The sequence below is a fragment of the Perissodus microlepis genome, chromosome 6 (genome assembly GCF_051167445.1).
Source record: "Perissodus microlepis isolate ML-2025 ecotype Zambia chromosome 6, ASM5116744v1, whole genome shotgun sequence".
NCBI classification, from domain to species: domain Eukaryota; kingdom Metazoa; phylum Chordata; class Actinopteri; order Cichliformes; family Cichlidae; genus Perissodus; species Perissodus microlepis.
The window spans coordinates 12,265,457-12,277,725 of NC_140466.1; the positions used below are offsets into that span (position 1 = coordinate 12,265,457).

Here is a 12,269-nt window from a genome sequence, read left to right on the forward strand (position 1 = left end):
CATAGAAAAAATACAGACTAAAAGTGGTGTCAAGCTGCCCCAGAGAAAGTGATTTGTAAGATACCTTGAGAGAGAATACGATATAATAAACTCTAATTTGAAGGCTACACTCTGAGAGGTAGACTTTGTTTCCACCACTGCTAACATCTTGACAGTAAATAATAAAAGTTTTATGGGTGTAACATTTTACTGGATTAATTCCACTTAACACTGCAACAAGGTCACCCTAGCATGCAAGAGAATCAGAGGCAGCCATACCTATGATGTAAATGGAGCAGAGATTCCCATCATATGGACTTCAAGGTTGCCACTGTAACTGTCAATGCATCCAATTTTGCCAAAGCATTTAGAGTATGTCAGCCCTGGATTTGGAGTCTGAATCTGAAAATGAAGAAGGTGATGACGATGAACCAACTTTTACTGATGTCATAGAAGCTCTTTCAACCTCATCTGGTTATTCACAGTTTAGACGCCCTCCACAGTACAGATGTTCATCGCACACAATAAATCTGATTTCAACAAGTTGACAAACATCTAAATTCCCGTGCAGACAAAAAGGCTGTATATAGGAGTAGCATTGCAAAATGCTCTGCTCTTTGGCCTAAAGCATGTCAATCAACATTAGCCTCTGAACAGGTGGAGGAAGTCAGCTGCAGGAAGCTAATGGTACCCACATCCAAAAGGTGGAATTCCCTTTTGGGGCCATTGCCAGAATCATCACAATTCCCTTGAATTAACTTAATCCCCTGTGTGTAAAAATGAGAATTAAGTGCCTTAACGAAAGGAAGTACAAATTCTTGAAAGAGTACTGCACTGTGATGAAGTCCCTGACAGTAGCTCTGGACATCTTACAAGTGGATGAGTGACCTATGGAGCTTTACTACCAATACTCACAAGCATGATGTCAAAGACACTTGCCCTGAAAGATCTCTAGAATAACCAGATGTCATTGTAAAGGTAAGATTGCTTTGAGTGGATTTGTTGAATTTATTAGACCATTCATGGTGGGCGAATGTTACACTTTGTTTTAAGCTGTGCGTGCAATTATAAGACAGAATAAACTAAATATCCACCCCTTGTTAAATATCAGGGATATTGATCATCATTAATCATGAATATTAATCATAATATCAACAGAAGCCTCAACAAAATTTAAATCTCATACAGTATTGAGAGCACAAAAGATGGTTTAGGGCAGTAAAACCTACAAAATAATTACAACAGCTAATTATATAGTAAATTATTGTTATTCTTAGTTGCATCATATTGTATGTTACAGGCAATCGAGACTTGTTTTGATGCTGTTCTGGATAGCTAAGAAGGACTTCTCGCAGCCGCCACTTGTCCCAAGTTTAAACTTCCTTGACTGAGAGATGAGTGTTGGAGAGAGCATGTGAAGGAAGAAGGAAGGATGAAGGAACTTCTCACAGCAGAGTGTCATAAAGTTGCTCCTGCAACTGACAATGTTTATGTGTCCCAACGGCCAGCCAGCCCAGCCGAAATTGACTTGTTTGAATTTGAGAACCAGCCCTCAGTGTATGAGCTTGAGATTCTGAATCTGTTCCCAAATCTCAAAAGGATGTACACGCAATACAACACTCCAACTCCATCCAGTGCACCAGTGGAATGGCTGTTGAGTTTAGGTGGATTGGTGCTTTTCTTCGAAAGGTACAGACTATCTGATAGAAGGTTTGAGAAGCTTCTGCAGATGCGATATAATCACTGTGATATAATCACCAAAAGAAAACAATAAAGCATAGGTAATTTTCTGGGTAGCCACAAAATGAGACTGTATCAACAGCCTAAATGTAGCATGCAATAGCATTTTCTGTTTTGTTAATTTGGTAAAGTTTGGGGGCAGCACGGTGGTTAGCACTGTTGCTGCCCAGCGAGAAGGTCCTGAGTTCAATTCTTTCTGTGTGGAGTTTGCATGTTCTCCCCGTGTTTGCATGGGTTCTCCTCAGGTACTCAGGCTTCCTCCTACCGTCCAAAGACATGCAGTTTGTGGGGATAGGTTAATTGATTAATCTAAATTGCCCATAGGTGTGAATGGTTGTCTGTCTCTGTGTGTTAGCCCTGCAACGGACTGGAGACTTGTCCAAGGTGTACCCCGCCTCTCGCCCTATGACGGCTGGGATAGGCTCCAGCGCCCCCCGCGACCCTGAAAAGGAGAAGCGGATGGATGGCTAATTATTACTCCTCCACACTGTACCAACTGTTAAAAGGTATTATTGTTGTATTTTATTGCTGTATTTTACTTGCATCTATTTGAAAGAGTGAGTGTAAACAAAAAAAGTTCATTTAGTTAAAGGAAATATTTCAGTGTTATTTGTAAACTGTTAATGAACAATCAAGAATACAGAGCTCTTTAAAGCCTTGTTTATTTGAAGTATTAAAATTACAGAAACATTTGATTACAGTTATAGCCCCACATGTGACACCTGGATGATTAAGAGAAATTGTATATGAAGTCCCCTAGATCATTTCACAATATTTTTCCTGACATATGCACTGCATGCATATAGGTGTTTTGTATAATTGGGAGAAATTGTGTCAAACTGGATTAGTATGACAAATGTGTGAATCTTATCACTGGTTGAGAAACTCTGATAGATGTCTCAATTTGGACAAGGCTGGTAGTGTGAATATTTCCTCATGAAAGGCCTGTGGCCTTCAGAAAATAGTGTTTACATTTATTCAAATTACATAAAGGTCATATAACTGCCATGTAACTTCACCCAGACATATGTTTCAAGTTCAATAATATTCACATTTGTCTTATCCCTCATTAAATGCACCATATCCCTTTCTGTTCATAAATGACATTATTATCTGTCCATTTTCTAGCTACCTGCCTATGTAACTCTATTTTATTTTCTATCCTTCTCTATTTGCCTGCCTCTCTGTCCCAATAGTTTGGGAAGATCCTTTATTCTATCATGTCTGCCAAGATGCTGTCATCTTCTTCAACGTCCACTTTGAGCTTCTTGCCCACGAGCTGCTGCATATGTTCTGGAGGGATACCCTTTGGCTCACCAACCTTCACTGCAAACATGTCCAGGCTCAGCACTGTTCCTTTAGGGATTTTCACCTTAGCAATGACTGACTTGCCCAACTGGAGTAGAAAAAGAATATAAATATATAAAAGATATATTTTAATCCAGCTCATGTACGTTTTGCAAATTTGTACAGTTATGGATGTTCAGTGAACTGAAGAGGGTGGAAGTAAACACAGTTAACAATGACTGGTTTGACACTGTTATGACATGATAGAATTTCAAAACTCAAGTCAAATGACTCAAACTGACCTTATCATGGCAGGTCTTCTCACATGGTAACATTTGCTTGACTGGTGACCCCATTGCTGTTTCCACCAGTCGTATTGCTCGGACCAGCTCCACCAGCTCGGAGGGCTCCAGGGATGCCTCATGGTCGTTTCCCTTCCAGGTCTTATCCAGGGTCACATGGCGTTCCACAACTTTTGCTCCCATCGCCACGGCAGCCACAGTGATGTAGATCCCTTTCTCATGACCAGAATATCCAATTGGAACATCTGGAAATTCCTCCTGGTATTTCTTTTAAAAAAAAAAAAAGGAAAAAGAAAAAAAAAAACTATAGTATTACACAGACTGAGTCTGAGCATATTAAAGTCAAATGTCTTGTATTGCCCAACACAATCACTGGTTTTCATTGACAGGTGTCTTTGCTCCAGAATCAACACCTACTTTGTGATTGTGTTATATGATACTGTAAAATCATATATCATTTAGGGGCTGGATTTGAAAGTAATTGTTCAGCTAGCTGTTGTGTACTATAAAACTGCTATGGTTTATAATAATGTGCCATGAAATGCCCGGTGCACTGGCCATTTGTATCCTCTGTATACTACGGCAATGAAGCTTTCATTCATGATATATGTTAATAATTATGTTCTAAGCATCTGTGAAAAACATTAATGTAGTTTGTCAACATCATCTGTCAACAGTGTTGGGGAGTAATGGAATATATGTACCGGTGTTACGTATTTAAAATACAAAATACGAGTAACTGTATTCAGTTACAGTTACTATTTAAAAAGGTGATATTCAGAATACAGTTACTTTGTTGAAATAAATTGATTACACAGTGGTCTTATACAATCATATGTGAGAAACAATATGATTGTATGTGAGAAACAATGCAAAAATATTTTCAATTACATTTCATATTGTTTCTGCCTCTTTTGGGAACGTCCATCATGATCCTGAAAGGATGTTTTTCACTGTCTACCAGTCTAACTAAAAAATAAAGTTGAACAATTATGTACCTGTAAGTGTTAACACTGGTTACTAATTGGATCTGTGTGATGTTCTACAAGGGAGTCACGTCTGATACATCCCAGTAATTATAAAATCTGAAGTGGAAAATCAATCCTAAAATGGCAGTGGAAACTAAAGTGTCAAGTTCATAGGGTGGGTATCTTTTTAACATGTAAACTAAATTAGACAAAACAAAGGCAGAACACACAGTCAGAATGAATTACTGTATTAAAAAAATGTAAAAAAGTGGGGAATAAGGGCATATTGATTTTTTCACCATAGTTGACCCAGAGGAGATGATGATGATGTTCATTCGTCTTACCCTGATCACACTGAGGTTGACATCTTTAGGATCCAGTGGGTAGGCGCTGGTGCACTGCAGGAGAGTAAATTTCTGGTTGTGCTCCTTTACTGTCTTGTAGACACGACGTATTGTTTCCATGGACTGCATCCCAGTGGATACCACCATTGGTCGCCCTGAAATTGATAGAGTTGATATATACGTAACCCAACAGACTGAAAAAATGGGATAATAATAATAATAATGAATTGCATTTATATAGTGCTTTTCGGGACCCTCAAAGCGCTTTACAATTCCACTATTCATTCACTCTCACATTCACACACTGGCAAAGGCAAGCTACAGTTGTAGCCACAGCTGCCCTGGGGCAGACTGACAAAAGCAAGGCTGCCATATTGCGCCATCGGCCCCTCTGGCCAACACCAGTAGGCGGTAGGTGAAGTGTCTTGCCCAAGGACACAACGACCGAGACTGTCCGAGTCGGGGCTCGAACCGGCAACCTCCGATTACAAGACGAACTGCCAACTCTTGAGCCACGGGATGTCATTAAAGTAAAGCTGGGCATAGACTGTGCGATTTTTTCAGTCGCGTTATGCTGGGCTTACACTGTGCGATTTTTGGCCCATTTGGGCCAATTTTTGAGTCGTGCGACCGTTTTGGTGATCGGCCCGATTTTGGCCTTCATCGTGCGTTGTGCATTGTGTAGTATACGTGGGGTAATGAGAAGCGATTAACACCTCACGACCAGCTACCGATCATCAATTGCTTCCTCACGACCGTCGTGAGGGTGTTACTAGTGATGTGTCTGTCGCGAACGAAACGGCTCTTAGAGCCGGGTCTTTGAAGTGAACGACGCGAGCCGGCTCCTTATCGCGAGCCGTGTTTTTTTTTTTCTCTCACCCTCTCTCTCACACTTTTTTTTAAATACACAAACAATACACATATGCTTTCAATTGTGTAATTTAAGTGATCTAGGTAGCTCTGTTAAGGAAGTTCAGTTAACGCTAGAAATGTGTTTGGGAGTTTGGACGTGCTTTGGACATGCTTTGTCTGTAGGGGGCCACCGCATATATTTATATAAAAAACATATATGAATAAAACCACTTTTTTTACATTAGTAATTCCTTTTCTGCTTAATTTTTATATTATTGTTAATAATAAATTAATTAAAGCAACAAAACAACCTGAAGAGCCAGTTTGGAGCCGAAAGAGCTGGCTATGCCACCGCATACTGGGGATGTCATAGGCACCAATCGGTTTTCTATCGCCCATTTGCTGGGAGTAAGGGCGCCCTCCGTTTGCGAGGTGTGCCTGCTGCTTGCGGCACAGGGAGGAGAGGGCGGGGCGGCGGAGGATTCACTGGCTGGCTGGAGCAGCATCTAATAACCAACTCGCAAAATAAAATAAAATAAAAACAAACCAACAAACACGAAAACACCAGACATTATGATACAGACTTATAATTTGCACCGATGTTTTTTCGAAATTCTATACGCGAAAAGTGAGCGCGAGAGCCCTCGGTGCGCCTGCTTACTGCTGAAGTCAAAGTAAACTTTATTGTCATCTCCGCTACAGTACAGTATATAGAGAGACGAGACGACGAGGCTTCAGTTACAACAGTGCAAGTAAACAAACAATAAATATAAGAAGAGTAAGAAAATAAATATACACTTTAGGACTAGGGGTAAAGGGATCAATAACAATTTAAAATTTATAATTTATAGTTTGATGATTTAAAGTCTCACACACAACCCGTCGAAAGGGGAGGGGCCCTGCTGCTTCCAAATAGAGCACATTTCATTCATAATGCTGTAAATCCAAGTCCGTTATGTATTCATGATTTGAATCCTGGGTTGTGCGAAATCCCAGAAATAAACCCTAGACAAAGTGAATCTGTGACCTAAGGTGTAGGTCTATTAGGTTATGTTGCGGTGATCCTCGGGTTGGGGATTTGTGTTTATACTGGAGTGCAAAATTAAAACCAAGATGGACAAGAAAAGTTCAAAGCCATCAGGTGCTCAGTTTAGAAAAAAGAGAAAAGAAGTGGAGGATAAACGAGCAAAAGATACAGGTAAGCAGATGTGTCATTGGATAATGGCAGGTCATGTATCCTGAAACAATCAGAATCAGAATACTTTATTAATCCCCAAGGAAATTATGTGGATTACAGTTGTTCCAAGAAGAAATTGTAAAAATAGTAACAGTAACAGACTAAACTCCAAACAATACATTATGTTAAAGATTTTAATATTAATTAGTCATTGTCAATTTTTGATTTGTCCTGTTCTCATTGTATGACGAATTATGATGGCTGTTTGGCCGTTTGCATACTATGCATACTCTCTCTCTTTTCATATGTGTGTGTGTATGTTTCTCTGGTGAAATTCAGTATGGTTCCGACAACAGTTTTAGGTTAATGTACAATCCTCTGTGTGTGTGTGTGTGTGTGTGTGTGTGTGTGTGTGTGTGTGTGTGTGGGTGTGTGGCGCCAGAGGGAGTGTTCGCCCAGGGCGCCAATTAGGCTAGGTGATGCCGCCCCTCACCACGATGCCGCCCCGGGCAACCGCCCGTGTCGCACGTATCAAAAACCGGTACTGGTGGTGTGCGTGTCTGTGTGAGTGAAAGACAGACAGGGAGAGAGGGGGAGAGCGAGCGACAGATTTTCTGTTATAACCTTCATTTTATGGACGCACAGTGTGAGCACTCAGGTCGCATCAGAGCATCGGGCCGTATAGTGTGAGACCCTGCATCGTGACCTACGAACTTATAACCCCTGCGAGTCAATCGTGCAGTTTGAGCAGAAGCTGAATAACGCGACTGAAAAAAATCGCACAGTGTATGCCCAGCTTTACAGTCAGTTCCTGTTTTGATTGTTGTTTGTGTTGTAGAGTGTTTCGTGATGCAATGTCAATAATCTGAGGAGGGTTAAACTAATGATATAATTTATATTCTACATTTAACTTATTATTAAACGTTGTCAATATTTTAAGCAATAAATAAATTATAGCAAACAAACTTCTGGTAAGAACAGAGACTGTGTGTGTGTGCGTGTTTGTGCGCATGCATATGGATGTATGTGGGGCGCCGTGGGTACACACACACAAACACTCAAATTAGCATCTATGGCCAGGCCTTTTTTTTTCCTTCAGCTTGTAGAGACACATTCTCATGCATGACATCAGCTCACTGATTTTACACTGATGAACTGAATTAATAATTGAATAAAAAATAGCCACAAATAGCTTAAAAACTAGAGAACCGGTGAAGGAGACCATTGTTATTGTTTGAAATTTATTGCCGTCGTTACACTTTTAATCCTGCCCACTTTTATACCTGTCTAATGCAGTTTCTCATTTTTCTTTTCGTTCTTTTTTTTTCTTTTTTTTTACTAAGGACCACACCCACCTTGTTACACAGTGTTTAATTCACTGCACACCGTCAGTTTCATGTTTCCTTAACATTGAGGCAAGAGTGCTGTTGAGGTGTAATACAACAAAGGCCTGTACCTTTTCTGGCTGTCTTTTCCAGGTATGGGAAGTTGTTTGCATCGCAGATTTTAAAATTACGCAAAATGCAAAACGCTTAGCCGTGTCTCTAATAAAACCGCGGTAACGTCAGAGGTAACGTTCACATGTTGATTAATGGTTTTCTTTCATTTTTGATGTACTGCAGAATATTTTTATAAAATCCCAGGCCAGGAAAACCACCTTCATGTTTTTCTGTTTTATCTTCAGCTACTTTGACACAAAGGCATTCACTGTGATGCTTCCTTTTTATAGATACTAAAATATGTAAATGTTCTGATCTGAATTATAATATTTCTGACTGTCAAAATTTCCCAGATTCGAATTGAATTGAATCGAATCGAATCGAATTGAATCGAATCGTGGATCGAATCGATTCGGGACCTTGTGAATCGGAAACGCAGTAGCGGTTTTAGATACGGGCGACACGGGCGGTTGCCCGGGGCGGCATCGTGGTGGGGGGCGGCATCACGGCCCTACTCATGCTGCCCCGACGTCAGCCAGCTCATATTGGGAATGGCATAGGCACCGATTGGTTTTCTATCGGCCATTTGCTGGCCGTTTGCGAGGTGCGCCTGCTGCTTGCGGCACAGGGAGGAGAGGGCGGGGCGGCGGGGTATTCTCTGACCGGCTGGAGCAGCATCTAATAACCAACTCGCAAAATAAAACAAAATAAAAACAAACCAACAAACACGAAAACACCAGACATTATAATACAGACTTATAATTTGAACCGATGTTTTTTCAAAATTCTATACATGAAAAGTGAGCGCGAGAGCCCTCGGTGCGCCTGCTCGCTGCTGAAGTCAAAGTAAACTTTATTGTCATCTCCGCTACAGTCCAGTATATAGAGAGACTAGACGACGAGGCTCCAGTTACAACAGTGCAAGTAAACAAACAATAAGAAGAGTAAGAAAATAAATATATACTTTAGGACCAGGGGTAAAGGGATCAATAACAATTTAAAATTCATAATTTACAGTTTGATGATTTAAAGTCTCACACACAAGCCGTCGAAAGGGGAGGGGCCCTGCTGCTTCCAAATAGAGCACATTTCATTCATAATGTTGTAAATCCAAGCCCATTATGTATTCATGATCTGAATCCTGGGTTGTGTGAAATCTCAGAAATGCACCCTAGACAAAGTGAATCTGTGAACTAAGGTGTAGGTCTGTTAGATCATGTTGTGGTGATCCTCGGGTTGAGGGATGGGTGTTCATACTGGAGTGCAAAATTAAAACCAATGGAAGATGGACAAGAAAAGTTCAAAGCCATCAGGTCCTCAGTTTAGAAAAAAGAGAAAAGAAGAGGAGGAGAAACAAGCAAAAGATACAGGTAAGCAGATGTGTCATTGGATAATGGCAGGTCATGTATCCTGAAACAATCAGAATCAGAATACTTTATTAATCCCTAAGGAAGTAAAAATAGCAACAGTAACAGACTAAACTCCAAACAATACATTATGTTACAGATTTTAATATTAATTAGTCATTGTCAACTGTTGATTTGTCCTGCTCTCATTGTATGACAAATTATGATGGCTGTCTGGTAGCCGTTTGCATACTATGCATACTCTCTCTTCATATATGTGTGTGTGTGTGTGTGTGTGTACAACAGTTTTATGTTAATGTACAATCCTTAATATGTTTTTTGTGTGTGTGTGTGTGTGTGTGTGTGTGGTGGGGGGGGGGGGGCAGAGGGAGTGTTCGCCCAGGGCGCCAAACAGGCTAGGGCCGCCACTGCGGAAACGAATCGATTCTAGATATCAGTGACGATACCCAGCCCTAATTCTAAGTATATGTGAACACAAAGGACAGATAGGAATTGAATTTAGACTAGTTTATGTTGATCTGATTAGAGCAAATCCTTGACTTTTGGAGTAAACAAAATAGTATCTGCTGAACCTATTTCCCACTTCAAATCTATAACTAATAAAAAGCTAATATATCTGATACAATCATATGTGAAAAACAATATAAAAATATTGTTTCGTACATTTCATGTAGTTTTTGGCATATTGATTATTTCTCCACATTTTACCCAGAGGAGATGATGATGATGTTCATTCGTCTTACCCTGATCACACTGAGGTTGACATCTTTAGGATCCAGTGGGTAGGCGCTGGTGCACTGCAGGAGAGTAAATTTCTGGTTGTGCTCCTTTACTGTCTTGTAGACACGACGTATGGTTTCCATGGACTGCATCCCAGTGGATACCACCATTGGTCGCCCTGACAATGATAGATTTGTATATATGTAACCCAACAGACTTATTAATAAATGTAGTTAATATTTTAAGCAATAAATAAATCATGCTAATAATTGTTTTATTATAGGTAAATAATTCACAATTAATTATTTATTAAACTTAATTACACATAATTAATTCATATTTAAAATGTATTATGTCATTATTTTTATACTCCCACTGGATTTATACAGCTGCATGTTGAAATAGTCTGCAATACAAACAGCAAACAAACTTCCATTCACAGTGCATGTGATTCCTGACAGTTGAGAATGTGTGTGTGTGTGTGTGCGTGCGTGCGTGTGTGTGTGTGTGTGTGTGTGTGTGAAATGTTTGGTGAAAAAATGTTGAATGACCTGAAATGGGTTTTGAAGTTAGCAGGTAGCCGAGCTTATTTAAAATGTACATTGGAAAAAGCCGACTAATTACAAAAGAAAATTTTGAATCAAAAACCATCTAAATGAATATTGAAAGTTCATATTCTTTTATTCACTGAATGACTGAAATGTGGGAGAATCCAGGCCTGGCCATAAATTAGCATCTATGGTCAGGCCTTTTTTTTTCTCTTCAACTTAGAGACACATTCTCATGCATGACATCATCAGCTCCACAGAAATATGGCCTTTCTACATTTGTGTTATTGTACAGTTTAAATTCATTCATACTAACTGAATCAATACTTGAATAAAAAATAGCCACAAATAGCTTAAAAACTAGAGAACCTGTGAAAGAGACTATTGTTTGAAATTTATCGCCGTTGTTACACTTTTAATCCTGCCCACTTTTATACCTGTCCAATGCAGTTTCACATTTTTCATTTTGTTCTTTTTTCTTTTTTTTTTTTACTAAGGACCACACTCACTCTGTTACACAGTGTTTAATTCACTGCACACCCTCAGTTTCGTGTTTCCTTAACATTGAGGCAAGAGTGCTGTTGAGGTGTAATACAACAAAGGCCTGTAACATTTCTGGCTGTCTTTTCCAGATATGGGAAGTTGTTTGCATCGCAGGACGCAACTTTGAAGAACGGCACATCCAGCTCATGAAGAAACTCCACAGCCATCTATGAATATCAAGGTAATTAAGGCACAGAGTATCATCAGTGATCTGTGATATATGTACTGTTCTACGTGTTAGTTATTTAGCTACAGTATGAAAAAGAATGTAAACACTCTATTAATTCTACATTTTCAGGACAGAATTTGAAACTTTCATTAATCTCTGATGCTCTGTGCATGATGAAATCATTATCATCATTTTTTGTACATTTTCTTCCAAGTTTTGTTTTTTTCAGGGTTACACATACATTACCGCATCAAAAGTAATAAAACATTTAAAGTGAATGTTCCTGACAATACATAGTTATTTGCAGCTCATACCTCATCCATACCAGAGGCCGTGAGAAAGATGCCGATGTCCTCTGCATACTTTTTTAGTTCCCTGTATTGATCATGACTGAACTCCAAGTGACGCTTGTGGTCACCGTACGTTTTCCCCCAGGAATGCTTTGAATTGTAGGGGCGCTCCAAGGCTCGCTTGCTGAATTTGTACTCTAATTCACTTTTATGGAATTTGGCACAGTCAGCACCACAGTCCTGATGAGAGAAGAGATGAGAAGAGATAGCAAGGCAACATAGTGATTTTACAGTTCAAATATTTTTTCATCATCATTCACAGGCAGACTATCACCTCCTAAATTTACCTTTGCCATCTTGATCATTTTCTTGGCAATCTCAATGTCTCCCTGGTGATTTTGTCCAATTTCAGCAATAATGAAACATGGATGGGAGCCCCCGATCATTCTGCCAGGACACAGTTCAAACTGCAGAGGCATAGTGGCGACAGAAAGTTAACAGGCTAAAATTCTGAGTGGAGTCAAATTCACAGGTGAATCTCAAA

The 12,269-nt window shown here is 39.7% G+C and overlaps 1 protein-coding gene and 1 pseudogene across 1 annotated transcript; one reads left to right on the top strand and one right to left on the bottom strand.

Annotated features, from left to right (window-relative positions):
- The first annotated feature begins 353 nt into the window (after nucleotides 1-353).
- Nucleotides 354-1,753, top strand: LOC146385226 (uncharacterized; annotated as a pseudogene).
- A 631-nt stretch (nucleotides 1,754-2,384) lies between these two features.
- Nucleotides 2,385-12,269, bottom strand: LOC146385227 (N-acetylneuraminate-9-phosphate synthase-like). Its single transcript, XM_084929970.1, has 6 exons — nucleotides 12,073-12,269; nucleotides 11,750-11,965; nucleotides 11,336-11,433; nucleotides 10,199-10,355; nucleotides 3,309-3,575; nucleotides 2,385-3,115 (listed from the first exon to the last, which is right to left on the bottom strand). Exons 1-6 carry the CDS (start codon nucleotides 12,202-12,204, stop codon nucleotides 2,930-2,932), a joined length of 1,056 nt encoding a protein of 351 aa, XP_084786096.1. The 5' UTR covers nucleotides 12,205-12,269; the 3' UTR covers nucleotides 2,385-2,929.